The sequence below is a fragment of the Panthera onca genome, chromosome C2 (genome assembly GCF_046562875.1).
Source record: "Panthera onca isolate mPanOnc1 chromosome C2, mPanOnc1 haplotype 2, whole genome shotgun sequence".
Lineage (NCBI taxonomy): Eukaryota > Metazoa > Chordata > Mammalia > Carnivora > Felidae > Panthera > Panthera onca.
This window is the reverse complement of record NC_138347.1, coordinates 142067335-142080827: the sequence shown is the minus strand read 5'-3', so window position 1 is coordinate 142080827 and position 13493 is coordinate 142067335. Positions and strand designations below refer to the sequence as shown.

Here is a 13493-nt window from a genome sequence, read left to right as displayed (position 1 = left end):
GCCAGGGCCTCCCCGCCCCACGGCCTTTCAACTACACTCCCCGGGACCCCTCACTTGCACATGTCTCTGACTGGTGTCTTTTACTGTGCCAGCTCTTTCTATCCCTTCGTTAAGGGTCATCTTCTTCCCTAACCACACCATAGAAATCAAGCCCGGTCCACCGCAGACACGTTCCTGGCCTCGATCATGCTCCTGTTTTTCTCTGTGGCCCCGTAAGACCCTGCCTATTCATTTACTGTCCGTCTACTCCCAACAGAAGGTCAGCTCCATGAGGGGAGAGATTTTTGTCTGTCCTGTTCACTGCTGTGGCATCGAGCCTAGAACACTGCCTGGCACACAGCAGGGCCTCAGTGAGTATCTGTAAAAGGGAGAGGGGGAAGGAGGTCAGCAGGGAGGAGCAGGGGCGAGCAACCTGAAGGCCAGATGGCCTCCAAGGTTGTTTCTTACGATTTTTAGGTTGACAGGGACTTGACCCCAATTACCTGCAGAGAAGAGGCAGTTTAGAGGGAGGAGGAGAAGAAACAGGACAGGAAAGATAAAGGAGAGTGAGCAAGAAGGAAAACGTGAGCAAGAACTCGGGCGAGGGGACTCCTCCGGGGCCTCCTTTTCTTGTCCTGAACCCAAACTTAGAATGCCACAACTCTGGGGCGAGAAAAGGAAGGTAAACTTCTATCTACAAGGGTTTCGAAGTTTGGCCCATCTTAGGAGAGACCTTTCGGCTTCTTGACCCCTGTGGGAAATCGGGAGGCTCAGAGCAGGGCTCCAACCCTGAGGGAAGCCTGGCTGTGGTCCCCACAGCAAAGGGTCCCCCCCAGCAGGCAGACGCTGGGACAGAAAATCCCTCTAGAGGGCAGTGTGGCAGGGGGCACAGGCCGGACAGGCTTCGGGCACTCTTTGTCCTTGGACCTCCTTCCTGAGGGGCTCCCACCTCGTGACTGTAAAGCAAACCACGTCCCGCGTGGCCTGTGATTTCCCAGCACAGCGCCGGACCCGGCAGGTGGCCCCGCGCTCAGACACAGAGGCCCGTCTTGGACCAAACACAACACGATGCGCTGGCGGCCGTGACTGCATTGGGACAACCGTGACTTTCCTTTCTAGGGGCTGACAACAGCTTCAGCCTGTCTCTGTCCGTGTGTCCTCCTGGTCTTTCTGTCTCACTCTCTCCAGACATCAATGGCTTAGATAAGAAGATTCTTCTAAATGGCTCAGCTAGTTGAGAAGATTCTCATCCGAAAGATGCTCTTTGAAGTTGTGCATTGTTCAGGCTCTCGTGATTAATTGCCTTTGCTACAAATTCTTGGAAATGAGCTCTTGTCCGGGGCCAAATAAGTACCCCTTCTGCTTCATCTCATATGACTGGAGGTCTCTGCCCCTTCCCCGGGTAGAGTGTTCTCCTCCTGTGGCTGCTCTGTGCCAACCCCAACCCCCCTCAAGCCTGTGGAGCCAGGAAGGAGTGGTTGACAGTTTCCTGACTCGTGGCCACAGGGGCTGAAACTGCCCCCATGTGCTTATGACAGCTTTGTCCCTGATTTCAACGCCACCAACTGAGGATCTAGTACATGTTCCACGTTGATATTCATGTCTGTACTTAAGCCCATGTAAAGAATTACTTTTAGTTATCACCTTATTGATTTGTACTGCTAGGTAAATGGAGGCTGGGAGAGGTTAAATAACTTGACAAAGGTCATCAAAATTAGTTCCTGGGGGAGCCTGGGTGGCTCAGTTGGTTGAACATCCAACTCTTGATTTCGGCTCAGGTCATGATCTCACAGTTCATGGGTTCGAGCCCCACATCAGGCTCCATTTACAGTGTGGAGCCTGCTTGGGATTCTCTCTCTCTCTCTCTCTCTCTCTCTCTCTCTCTCTCTCTCTCTCTCCCTCTCTGCCCCTCCCCCACTCACGCTTGTGCTTGCTCGCTCTGTCTCTCAAAATAAATAAACTTAAAAAAAAGGAACTGGTTCCTGTTCTACCTGTTTCCACCAAGGGGCTAAGGGCCGATTCTTGGATCTACAGGCAAACCAGAGGAGTGCTTAGTTTTCATTGTAAAGGTGGGATGTGGGAAGATGGCCACCGGAGGTTGGCTAGGGATTTTAAGGAGGGATCTAAGCACCGTGAACCATTAGGCATAGGGTGTTGTAGAAACAAATGCTCCACTGGTGGATCTCAAAGTATCCTTCTCATTCCTTCTTTCCCAAAGGGCTAGAGTTGAAGGAACCACAGACCGTCACCACCTGGCAGCCAGACAAGAGGAGGACTGAGAAACAAGCAAAGAACCGAAGTCAGAGCCCAAGCCTCAGGAAGGCTCTGGGCCCTGATGGGTGGCCGTGTGATGCAGGGAGTCAGAACTGCACCACATGCCCTGGTGCAGACACCGACCTGCTGCATGCGACCTCACAGGTCCCTCGGCGACTCGAGGCCCCTGGGGCACCTCTCCCCATGCGCTGGTGACTCCAGTCTCCACTAATATCACGGGGATGTCCTGAGGCTTAGGTGACATTCTCCTGAGAGCCACACTTTAAGCACTCGTGAGGAAAGGATAAGAAAGCCAAGGCTTTGTCGTTAACTATTCCAGCAGCTCCTTACTAACCTCGTTATTGATTTGCTCAAGTGGCTTCTACTATTCCCTGGTGGTCTGGCTGGTTCTCTGCCCAGGGCCCGCCTAACACCACTCCCTGTCTATGCTTCTAATCCTCTCATGGCTTTGGAGTCCAAAGATGTGGGTCTTGGGTGTGGTTCCAGCAATCACCTGACCCTGGTGACTCACCTAGTCTCCAGCTCCTTATCTGTAAAATGGGATGAATCGCCATCCCCAGCCAGGCTCACTGAGGTGTGTGAGGCTCCAAGGAGCTGAGGTTTGCAGACTCTGTGGGGTGTGGGTAGGTGACAGGTGAACGCTGCTCTGATGTTTCATTTTTTCCTGAACGTCCCTACGTTCGTCCCAGACCCTCTGACGCTATAAGATGAAAAGATACCACATATACTCTCAGGATCCCTGGAACTTGTAGCTTATCGAGTAACCATTACCACTCCTCCTAAGATCCAACCAGTAAGTGGAAAGACACATAAACATTCGTGCTTCCTGCACGACTGCCGCACACGGAGGTCTTCTCTCCTCCTGAGCAGGATTGTGTGTTTAATTACAGTGAGTAACTATATTTGCTTTGCAGAACTGTTTATACCCAAAGCTATGAAAGATGTAATAAAAAGAAAAATCTATGCTTTTAAAGCACTTCAAAAGCTAATTTTACTTTCTCTATTTTCTGAAGCATCCCCGCAGGCCAGCTTCCCCTCCCACTCCCTCCAGAGGCCCATCAGCCTATACTACCCCCCGCAGGCGGGACAGACCCCTGTCCCCTCCAATGAGAGCTGCTTCCCTGCCCAAGAAAACCAACCCAGCCAGAATGAATCATATCATCCTCGATGCCCCTATCAGGAAGAGAGAGGGTAGGTATCCAGCCAGTAGATACCACTGGGTATCTGTGGGTACTTGTGGGTACTGTCCCCACAAGGGACAAGGTATGACAGTCGTCATTACCCTCTCTCGGGCCCTAGAAGCTACGGTGTGAGAACGGCAGAGGGAGAGAGGCACCAGGAATCCATTCCCTTTGCACAGATGGGGACACTGAGGCCTATGGAAGGAAGGGATTTTCCCAAGGCCACTGACAAGTGGTTTAAGATCAGAGGGTAGAACTAGGGTGCTATGTGCCACCTCCTGTCGCTCTGGCTTCGAGAAGCGTGACGGCCTTTGCAAGATCTATAGGACTGGCCCACGGAAGGGGCTTTGGGGGAGCAAGCAAGCCTGTGACCGAGCCAGGCTGGGTCCTTCCCCAAGATCGTGCAGTGGGGGCTCCCACACCAGGGTCGAGAAGGTAGGAGGTTCTGCCCAACTCCGGGGAGGGGGGAGGGGGGGAGCTTTCAGCAGTGGAACTGAGATTCAGGCAGGAAGGACGGGGCTCAGTGTGCAACGGGAGTGGCAGGAGGAGAGGCTGGAGAACCAAAGCCTCTGCAGGTCTTCAAAGCATCGCTGTCCCCTCCTCCCCCCCCCAACCCCCGCCTAAGAGTTCAGAAGGGCACATACCAGAATGTCCAGGCAGGCGGCCTTCAGCAGGGTGATTTGGTCTGCAATGGTCAAGCCGGTGAAGCCGGGCAGACGTTTAGCAAACTCCACAATCTTAATAATGCACTTGGTGGCCAATTCACTGAATTTGTCCCAGAGGCCCAGGTCCAGTCGGACTCGATGGTCAGCACTGGAGTTCTAAGAGGGAAGGAAAAAACACTGTCAGGGGAGTTTCTGGAAAGCTCAACAGAAGGCAAGGAACGCAGCATATTTCCGATTAATGCACTGATGTTTCAGTCTTGACCAGGGAGCTTCCTGTTGGGGTGGCTGCGTTTGGCGAGGATTCTTTTTCAAATGCTCAATACCGTATCCCTGCCCCAACGGATCATCAAATGACAGATACAGAAACGAAAAAATAAGTGAAGTGAATTAGGAATGAGCTAAGAAGTGAAGGAATGATGGAGTAAAGATTCACCATTTCAGAACCCTGATGAATTAAGGGCTCGAGGCATTGACCAAAGAGGCAATCCGTCGTGGAATCACACACCCGCCATCTATGAAACAGTCACGCCAGCCTCCGAGCGGACCTCTCCACGGAACTGCAGGAAATCCAGGAGGCAGAGGAATGTGCTAAGTTCCGCTATGTGGGATGCGACTGTCACCACCCAGAATGCTAGAGACTCTGTCAAAGCAACGAATTGGTTTCTTCGACAAATACATTGTGAGGGGATAAAAAGAAACGGAAAGAGAAAGCTGCAGACTAGAAGCAACGCGACCGGGGCGCCGGTGGACCGGCAAATGGGCAAATCACGGCACACCCGCTCTGGCCTGCGGGAACAACAAAGGGAGCACCCGCACAGCCCGCAAGCACAGATGAGCCTCGGAAGCATCAGGCCAGGTGAAGAAGGCAGACACAAAAACCTGCAGGCAGAATGAGTCCACTTGCAGGACATTCTGAGAACAGCAGCACCACAGTGGGAGAGACAAGACCACTGGGGTCCAGGGGCTAGGTAGGGACAGAGGCACAGGAGGGGACTTAAAAAAAAAAAAAAAAAAAGAAGTTAGGAGGCTTATCAATTGTAACGTATAGACCTTAGCTGAATTCTGATTCAAATAAGCTAAAAACATGGACACCCGTCGCAAGAATGGGAACGTGACATCTCGCTATGAGATGCTACTTTCATGTAACGAAAACATTGCTGCTAAGCTTTTGTTGGTGGCAGTTCTCCCCCCGCCCCCGAGAACATTAACATATTCATAGGCCAAAGAACATATTCGTAACTGACTTCTGGGTAACATAGAACGGGGTGACATTGTGATGAGGGCTGGAAGTGGAAGTAAGATAGGCTGGGGAGTGATCACAGCGTTCGTTACTCGATTCTCTCCAACTTCCGCATTGCGTCCGCAGGTTTTCGTAATAAAGAGGTAAGAAAGGGACGGTGTGAATTAAAACAAAATGCTACACTGACAACAGCAGAGCACAGACTCTCTAGCGGACGTCAGTGCTGTGACGGTCACATGCACGCTTCCCCGGGCGCCCCGGGTCCCACCGCCAGGCTGGGCTCTCGGGACACGCTCGGTGCTGGGACACAGCTCCCTGAGGGGAGCCCCAGGAGGGCACAGCTGCTCCTTCTGGGAGGGACCGGCCTCTCACCGCCCCCAGCAGCTTTCATTCTGGACCCCGAGGCCCAGGTTCCTGGGGGAGCCGCAGAAGAAATCAGGGGGAAGCCCTCCTCTCTTCCCCCTACGGGAAGATTAGATTTCAGTCCGACTCCGGGCACCTACTGGCCGGATTCCTCCATCTATTCGAATATTCCTTCCTTCACTCACGCATCCGCCTTCCTCTCTTGCTCCCGCCCTCTGTTCCACCAATGCTTCCTGATCCACCTTCAGGCCGCCAGGGGCCGGGGTGTAACTGCTGAGCACACCCGACGCGCTCCCTCCCCTGGTGAGCTGACAGCGGGGCAGGGAAAGCGCCCGGTGCTCTGGGGACGTGCCTCGCGGCAGGAGCCATCCAGGCAGGCCCCGGGCTCCGAACCTCGCCCAACCCCACGGTCACCGGCCAAGGAGGGGCTGGCTGTTCTCCGCGTCATCCTGAGACAGGGAAAGCCCTTTCAGAGAGGAGAGCTAACTTGTCCACGAGGGGCCGGAAGTGGCTCCCAGGTCTACCTGATCCCCGACAGGCGAGCCCTCCGGAAGCGACGCCTCAGTCTTCCCGGGGGTAAGGAGGGACACGGCTGTCCCTCCAAGGCTGCAGGGAGACGCGCAGGGTCCCAGAGGCGCGGGCGGTGCCTGGTGTGTCCCGGGGAGTTTGGTCAGCGTTGGACCCCTTTCCTCAGCAGTGCCAACTGCCAACGGCACTGCCGGAGGGTTCAGACAGCGGCAATGACCGTCTTCTCCTCTGTCCTCTGGAGCAGAGGTAGCATGGCCAGCCAAGTCCCCGTACTGGTTCCCACTCCATGGCCCGTTACGAGCCTCAACCTGGCTTTCCTCGTTTAGCCAGTAAGGAGGATGCTCGGAGGACACACAGGAAACAGAACGCCACTAAGGATTTGCCGGAAGTTACTGAAGGTCTCAGCTTCTGCTTAGGACCGCACTAACACACACCCAAGAAAGTGGTTGGTTGTCTTGTTTTCTTCTACTTTTCCTTCTCTGATCTCCAGAGCAGAATCTCCTGCCTGGATCATTGCAACAGCCTCCTCCCCTGGCTTCCCTCATTCCACTCTGGCTGCCTTATAGTCTATTCTGATCAAAGGAATGAAAGAGATCCCTTGAAAACAAAAGTCAAAGCAAGTCAATGTACTACTCCGAACCTCCACTGCTTTCTCGTTTCATCCCAAGAGCCAAAGTCATGTCACTGGCCTGCAAGGCCTCCCCAGATCCGGGTCCTGCTCTCCGACCTCCCGTCCTCCCACTATTCTTCAGCTCACTCCACCCAGCCTCACGGGTCTCTTGCTTGCCCTGAACAGGTGGGCATATGCCTGCCTCTGGGTCTTTGCACTGGGTGTTCCATCCCCCCGGACTGCTGTTCCCTCAGCTACCCACATGATGCACTCCCTCCTTCCTCCAAGTATTTGATCAAGTATGTCACTCTCTCTTGAGCCCCACTCCGGCCTCCTCCACTGAAAACTACGGGACCCCCCACCTGGCACTCCGTGCCCCCCACCCTGCTCGAAGTTTACTGTGCTTGTCTCCCGACACACTGGCCTTCACTTACGTACGCGGGGTCTCCCTGTCCCATTTCACGCTGCTTTGTCCTCAGTGTCTACGGCACTGCCCAGTACACGGCAGACAGAGGCTCAGTAAGTACGCGTTAAATGAACCAGCGAGGAACGAAGTTCCCCCAAATCCTTGCTAGTTTCAGGTCTCGGGAAGACCAGAATTCTGAGGATGGGGCTCTCCGGGCGGGGGTCTAGGCCTGGTCACGAGGCCGCTGCTGCCTCCGGATGCAGAACTGAACCACCCCGATGGACAGGGAGGCCCCCTGGGCCTGGCGTTCAGGCCTCGGACAGATGTCAACGGTTCAGAGAAGGGTGCCGTTCACCCCAGTCTTGGGTTCCTCACCTCTGTGAAAATCAGCCCAGAGCGTCAACAAAGCGAGCTTTCATTTTTAACGCTGGGGGTGGCGGGGGGCCACAGAAGGCCTCCGAAAGGTGGCCGCCAACGTTACCTTCCGCAACACCCCCCCGCAGAAAGTGGGCGCGCGCCCTCCAGATTGATTTCATTCCTTCCTCAAGGACCTTGGTGGAGCACAGTACACTCAGGGGAACACGAGAGCAAGACGTGTGGCCATTCGGGCTGTAATTAAATTTAGTAGGCAGTTTATCCCGTTTGTAGGAAGATGACACGGGAGAGAGGGACAGAGAGGCGAGCTTGCGGCGGGCGATCATTTGACAACAGAGTATCCATCTGGAAAAAAAGCCATTGCCCCGACCCAGTGAGTGTGAACACAGCCTTCATCGGCATCATATGAGCTTACTTCCCCACACTCTGGGCTGAGGGAGAGAAGCCTGTCGTACCTTCTATTAAAAATAATGCACCGCCGTCTTAATGGCATGTAAATCTAACTCACTATTATGCAAACTGAAGGGAAGAGGCAGTTAATAAAACACAAAATAACCTGGTGTTTTATTATACCGGTTGCTCGATTCATAGGCATGAGGTTTAAAATGGCTTATATATTATCTGCCAGCTGCAGCAAACAGAGAGCCCTGCTTGTTTGAGTCGGGAAGGAAGGCGGTTACGGGGAGCACGGGGGGGGGGGGAAGTGTGGCTTTTCCGCGGCACTTCCGAAACGGGGGGCGGGGGGAGGGAGGGGGGGAGAAGGAGAGTGAGAAGCTGGGGTGGTGGGGGAGGCCCTTGCTAACAGCTAAGGAGAAGCTCGGCCAAGACCAAGGGGGGAAGGCAGGACTTCCTCCAACTCTCGCCCCCCGACCCCCATGTCCCCCCTCTCCCTCCCCCACTCCTCCTCAGTGGGGGGGAAGCCCGTCTCCAGGTGGGAGCCCCAGCCTGCCTTCCCAGAATGCTGTGCGGCGGGGACCCTACGGAGGGGCCACCCTAGGGCCGTCTTTAGCAGCAGCAAAGCCCAACCCCGCCATGAAATCCAATTATACGGCCATTTTTGTCACGCAGAGGGATCCCTGTCCCGATTGCCGCTGCTTGCAGGACGAGACCCATGAACGGGGACGGAATCACCAGTGACTTAAAGTCCTGTTTGTGGCAGCTCTCGGATACTGAGGCGGCTCAGACAGGCTGCGTGTTGCTCCTTTTTTAGCCAAGGAGGAGATGCAAACTCTTCCAGATAATAAACAGGTAAGTCTCCCAGGGAACGCTGGGCACGTCTGCTAGGGTGCCCCCCCCCCCCCCCCCCCCCCCCGCCGCCCCTTTCCCTAGGCCTGAATCTGCCCGTCGACCACGGGACAGGCTGAGGCCCAAGCTGTATTTGCAGGACGCTCCTGTCTTCCACACTCCAGGGCACATGGCCCAATGTCCCACCCAACAGCCCCCAGAGGCAGGCGCGGTTCCCAGAGCTTCACAACCAGCTCCCTCTCCTCCTCCCCGCGCCCTCATCCGGTGGGAGCTGTTCTCGCCCCATGTGGCCGGGGTGGAGCCCGAGGCCCAGAGAAGTCAAGTCACTTGTGCAAGGCGCCCAGCCGTCAGGCGGAGGGCACAGGGGCCTCACGAGGCAGTGTTGGCACTCCCTGCCGTCACGCCACATCGCCCACCCCCTCGCTCCGGGGCCACCTCGTATTCTGCTCCTGGCCTGACCTTGCTGTCTTCTAGAGACTGCTACTGCACTTGCCATCTCCCTCCTGGCTGGAGGTGCCGGATGCTCCCAGCGGGTGGCTGAAAGATCCGTGGCATCATTGTGAGGACAGCATTCTGTGCCAGGCCAGCATCTCTCTGTGGTCAGCAAACACGCATCTAGGCGCTAGGACGACACGGCCTTAGGAATGTACCAGCTGGGGGGTGTCCGTCAGTGGGAGGAGGGAGGCACAGAGGCCCTCAGCACACATTTGGCATTCTCCTTAGACCCGGACGCTTCCAACAGGTGGGGAGAGGCAGCTTGGCAGCCATCCAGCAACCAGGGGAGGGAGCAGCCCCTGGGTAGCCAGGGCTCTGAGTAACGGGCCGCGGGCAGTAACAAGGGTCTCGAACCCAGGGCCTCCCCAAGAGTTTCTTGGAAGTCTGCCTCGAAGCAAGCATGATATCCCTGAAGGTAATGTTTTAGGGGTGTTCCTGCACCCTCCCTGCCTAAGATTCTGGGACCAACACATGAGGTGCCCCGGGACGGCTGCAGCCCCTTCACAGCTGGTGATCTTAGAGATTCGGGGGGGACTGTGGTGGAGTGTCGGGGTATAGCCTTTGGAATATACCAGAGTATGAATCAGTGTTCCAGAGGACGTCCAGGAGTTGCTCGATTTTGGGGTGGTCTCAGCTACTCTGAAAGGCCACTCATGGCTTCCGGAACTCCGGGCACATATCTGAGAATGAACCAAAGCTCTGCCCTGCTTACCTGCCAAAGCGTTCCGGCCAGGCACGGAACAGCCAGGGCTCACCCTCTTGGCTTGCTTCTCCTGTCCAGAAACCCCACTGGGCTCTCTGTTGCCAATGCTCACACACCTTATTCCAGCTCACAAAGGGCCCCGCCAGCTAGCCCTGACCGATCTCCTTCGGCTCTGCATCCAGTCCTCTCTTTGCCAAACGCCTGGCCCTGCTCATGCTGTTCCCTTGACCGGAAATGTCTTTTCCTTTCCCCACCGCGCGGTAAGATCCAGGGAAATGTAGCACGGGGCCTAGAGGGCATTTTTCATTAAAAGCCAAAGACTTGTGATGTGTACTGCCAGGGGTTTCTAAAAGCTCACAAAACATGTGCCAACATTTGATTTTCAGCCAGACTTCACAGAAGAGCAGGACGCACGGAAGGGTGACTGTCTGTGCGCTCCAATTCCGCACTCAGCAGGTGTTTTGGGTTGAACTGTGTCCCCCTCCCCGCAAAGATATGTCGAGGTCCTAACACCAGTAACTTCAGAATGTGACCTTATTTGGAAATGGGGTCTCCACGCAGGTTATCAACTTACAAAATGAGGTCACTGGGTCAGACTCAATCTAGTCTGACCAGTGATGATGGGAAATGCGGACAGAGACAGATGTGCACGGAGGGAGGACGGTATGAAAACGCAGAGGCAGGGGACGACCACGTGAAGACAGAGGACTGGAGTAATGCTTCTACAAGCCGAGGAGTGCCAAGGATTGCCCTCAACAGCAGAAGCTGTAAGAGGCAAGGAAGGATTCTTCCCTAGAGCCGCCAGAGAGAGCATGGCCCTTCTGACATCTTAATATTGGACTTCCAGCTTCCAGAGCTGTGAGACAATGAATTTCTGTTGGCTTAAGCCACCCAGTTGGTGGTACTTTGTTATGGAGGCCCTAGGAGACGAATACAGTAGGGATACAGTCAATGTGTGTCAGCAAATATAAGCACAGTGTACGTGATACAGACAGGGCAGGTATGTTTACTGGCAGAAAACAGGCTCACAAAAGATAAGAGCTCGTTCAAGGTCAGACAACTGGGAGGTGGCAGAGCGGAGATTAGAACTCGGGCCTCGAGATGCCCCCATCTCCCCCCCTGCCCCCACCATGCGTCTCTCCTGGTGGAGGGGAGGCTGATCTCCTGAGCGTCAGGTCCTGCTTCTTGGGCTGATCCCAGGGTCAGTTTTCTAGAATGAAGGCCAAGTCTGCAAATGGCCGGAACCGCTTACAATACCCTTCCTTTTCTAAAGCACTCGTTTCCTGGGGAGTCTTTTGGAGCTTTGTTTCATGTTTCGGTTAGTGGCCACTTTTCTGAGTCGATTAAGGGCTCCTTAGATCTCCACAGCTCAACCTCACGAGCCCCGCGGAGGGCAGCTTATTTCCACACGGCGTTCATCACCGGATCCAGAGGAGACATGCCCATTTCGCACCTCTCTCCGCCAGAACCTGCACTGGGTGCTCTGGAGCAGCTGTTTCACTAGCCTTCCCAGCAATCCCGTGAGGCGGGCACCGTGCAAATCCGATTCTGCAGAGGAGGGGGCCGAGGCTCCTCTGGTGGATCATGCACAGGCAAGACCGTAGGTCTACGAAGCCCGAAAACCCAAATGACACAGTTCCTGGATTTGGACCTATGGAAACAGAGGGAATATCCTCAGAGCTAGGACGCTTCCTCTGGTTTGCTTCTTCATTCTGTTTTGGAGACTCCTCTATAAATAGCCCCTGCCCGGTTTTCCACCTTTCCCTTGGGATCCCCCTCCCACTCCTCCTGGTTTTTGGAGGGGTGGTCACTGGTTAGGAATCTTCCCAAGGAGACTAGTTCTGAAGCTTGGAGGTCAGAGCCCTGCCCGGGCCGGGTGTGGAGGGCGGGGGTGGGGGCACATATGTTCCTGCCTCCCCACCCATTTCTGCTGCCTCCTCGGGCCTGACCATTTGTCCCAAATCTACCCTAATTCGAGAAGAAAAAGGAACTACTCTTTCAAAGGTCTGTCGGTGGGTGGCTAGCTGCCTTTTTAATTCCTCTCTGCCCACTTATTCCAAAGGCATCTGACAGGGATGCCAGGCTAGTGAAGATGGCAGGAAGTTTCCTCGCAGTGGAAGCAACTGCCTGTCTAAAAAAAGCTCTTTTTAAAAAAAAAAAAAAAAAAAAAAAGCTCAACTCGGAACTAAGAGCTTGCCGAGAATGTGTTATGGCTGCTGTTATTTATTTATATCCCCACCTACTTCCAGAAAGGATCTGAAGCTGCTTACAATAAAAACTGAGCTAGATCTGTGTACAGAGAGTAGAAATAAAGAGAAAAGCCAGATGAGAGGCTGTATCCAAGCAGACTTGATTCTACAAATGGGCAGCGTGCTTCTGGAAGGAGGTCGGCTGCCCTACGTGTGGTTAAGTTCCCTCGGAGAGGGAAAACAGGTGTATTTCCACTTTCCCTGTTGGATCCAAAAGAGGTGCAGAAAGTCCCCACAAAGTGCTTAGGATGATGGGAACGGACGGTGTCTCACCAAAGACAGACGGATGGGGAGGGGTCCCGGAGGCCGTCAGGGAAGCTCCCTGCCTTGGGCCTTTCAAAAGCGGACCCCGAGACTAGGATCTGAACGCAAGCAGCTTACTGGGAAAAGGTCTCAGGAAGCACTGGAGGAGGGGGGAGGGGAAAGAGGTCCAGGAAGACCATCCCTGTGGGCACGTGGGCTCCTCTTGCTGGGAACCCCTGGGGAATGGTTTAGAGAATACCTAAGGGGTCTCCTCCCCAGGGGCAAGGAAGCTACGGCTTCACCCACCAGCTTCTACTTGTTCTTGGGTGGGGTGTTAGTGCCCCACGTGAGCCAAGCAGCTCCGGCAGCCAGAGCAAGCCTTCAGGGAGGGTCGCGCTTGCAGTGTGAGCCCTGGGACAGGGCTGGGGCCCTGCCAGCCCCTGCTGCACTCTCTGGGAAGGCCGGGCAGGCAGCCTCACTAGCCTGGACACAGGGAGAACCAGACCTGTGGTATAAAGAGAATCCAAAAGGAGAGGCTACCGGGTTTGGAGGGAGGCCCGGGGGAAGGGAAGGTTGTAGAGGCCGAGGCCGACCAGAATCCTGGGCTGGCTTTTGGGGTGGGAAGGAGCTATGCCGACTATCAGAGGGAGGTCTGTCCCGAAGGAGCATTTTGGTCCCAGGCCCTTTAGGAAGCCAGGCCACGCCAGGGCATGTGTTCTAGGCAGAGGCAATGCTACACCTTGTGTTTGCCCAGCCTCCCTCCAGAGTAGAGTGGACGCCATTTCATCGGGTTACCAGGTGAGTCAGGGCCTGGGGGACGGCCTAGACCACACTAAGGGATCCCGCCTGGGCCAGAAGGGAGAGACCCCTAATATCGTAGCAAATGATCCCGGATATTGTCAGAAAATGTCTCTCACCTCATGACCTGGCTCCAAAG

The 13493-nt window shown here is 54.9% G+C and overlaps 1 protein-coding gene across 9 annotated transcripts in view; it reads right to left on the bottom strand.

The window, feature by feature from the left end:
• The window catches only part of RARB (retinoic acid receptor beta), a 672606-nt gene that overhangs the window by 11803 nt on the left and 647310 nt on the right, over positions 1-13493 (bottom strand). For all 9 annotated transcript variants that reach the window (XR_009612006.3, XM_060638522.3, XM_060638523.3 and 6 more), the window contains one exon: positions 4079-4255. Coding sequence is in view for 8 of the 9 variants with exons in the window: in XM_060638522.3 (XP_060494505.1) it covers positions 4079-4255 (177 nt within the window). In the remaining variant the exon portion in view is untranslated. The remainder of the gene's footprint in view (positions 1-4078; positions 4256-13493) is intronic.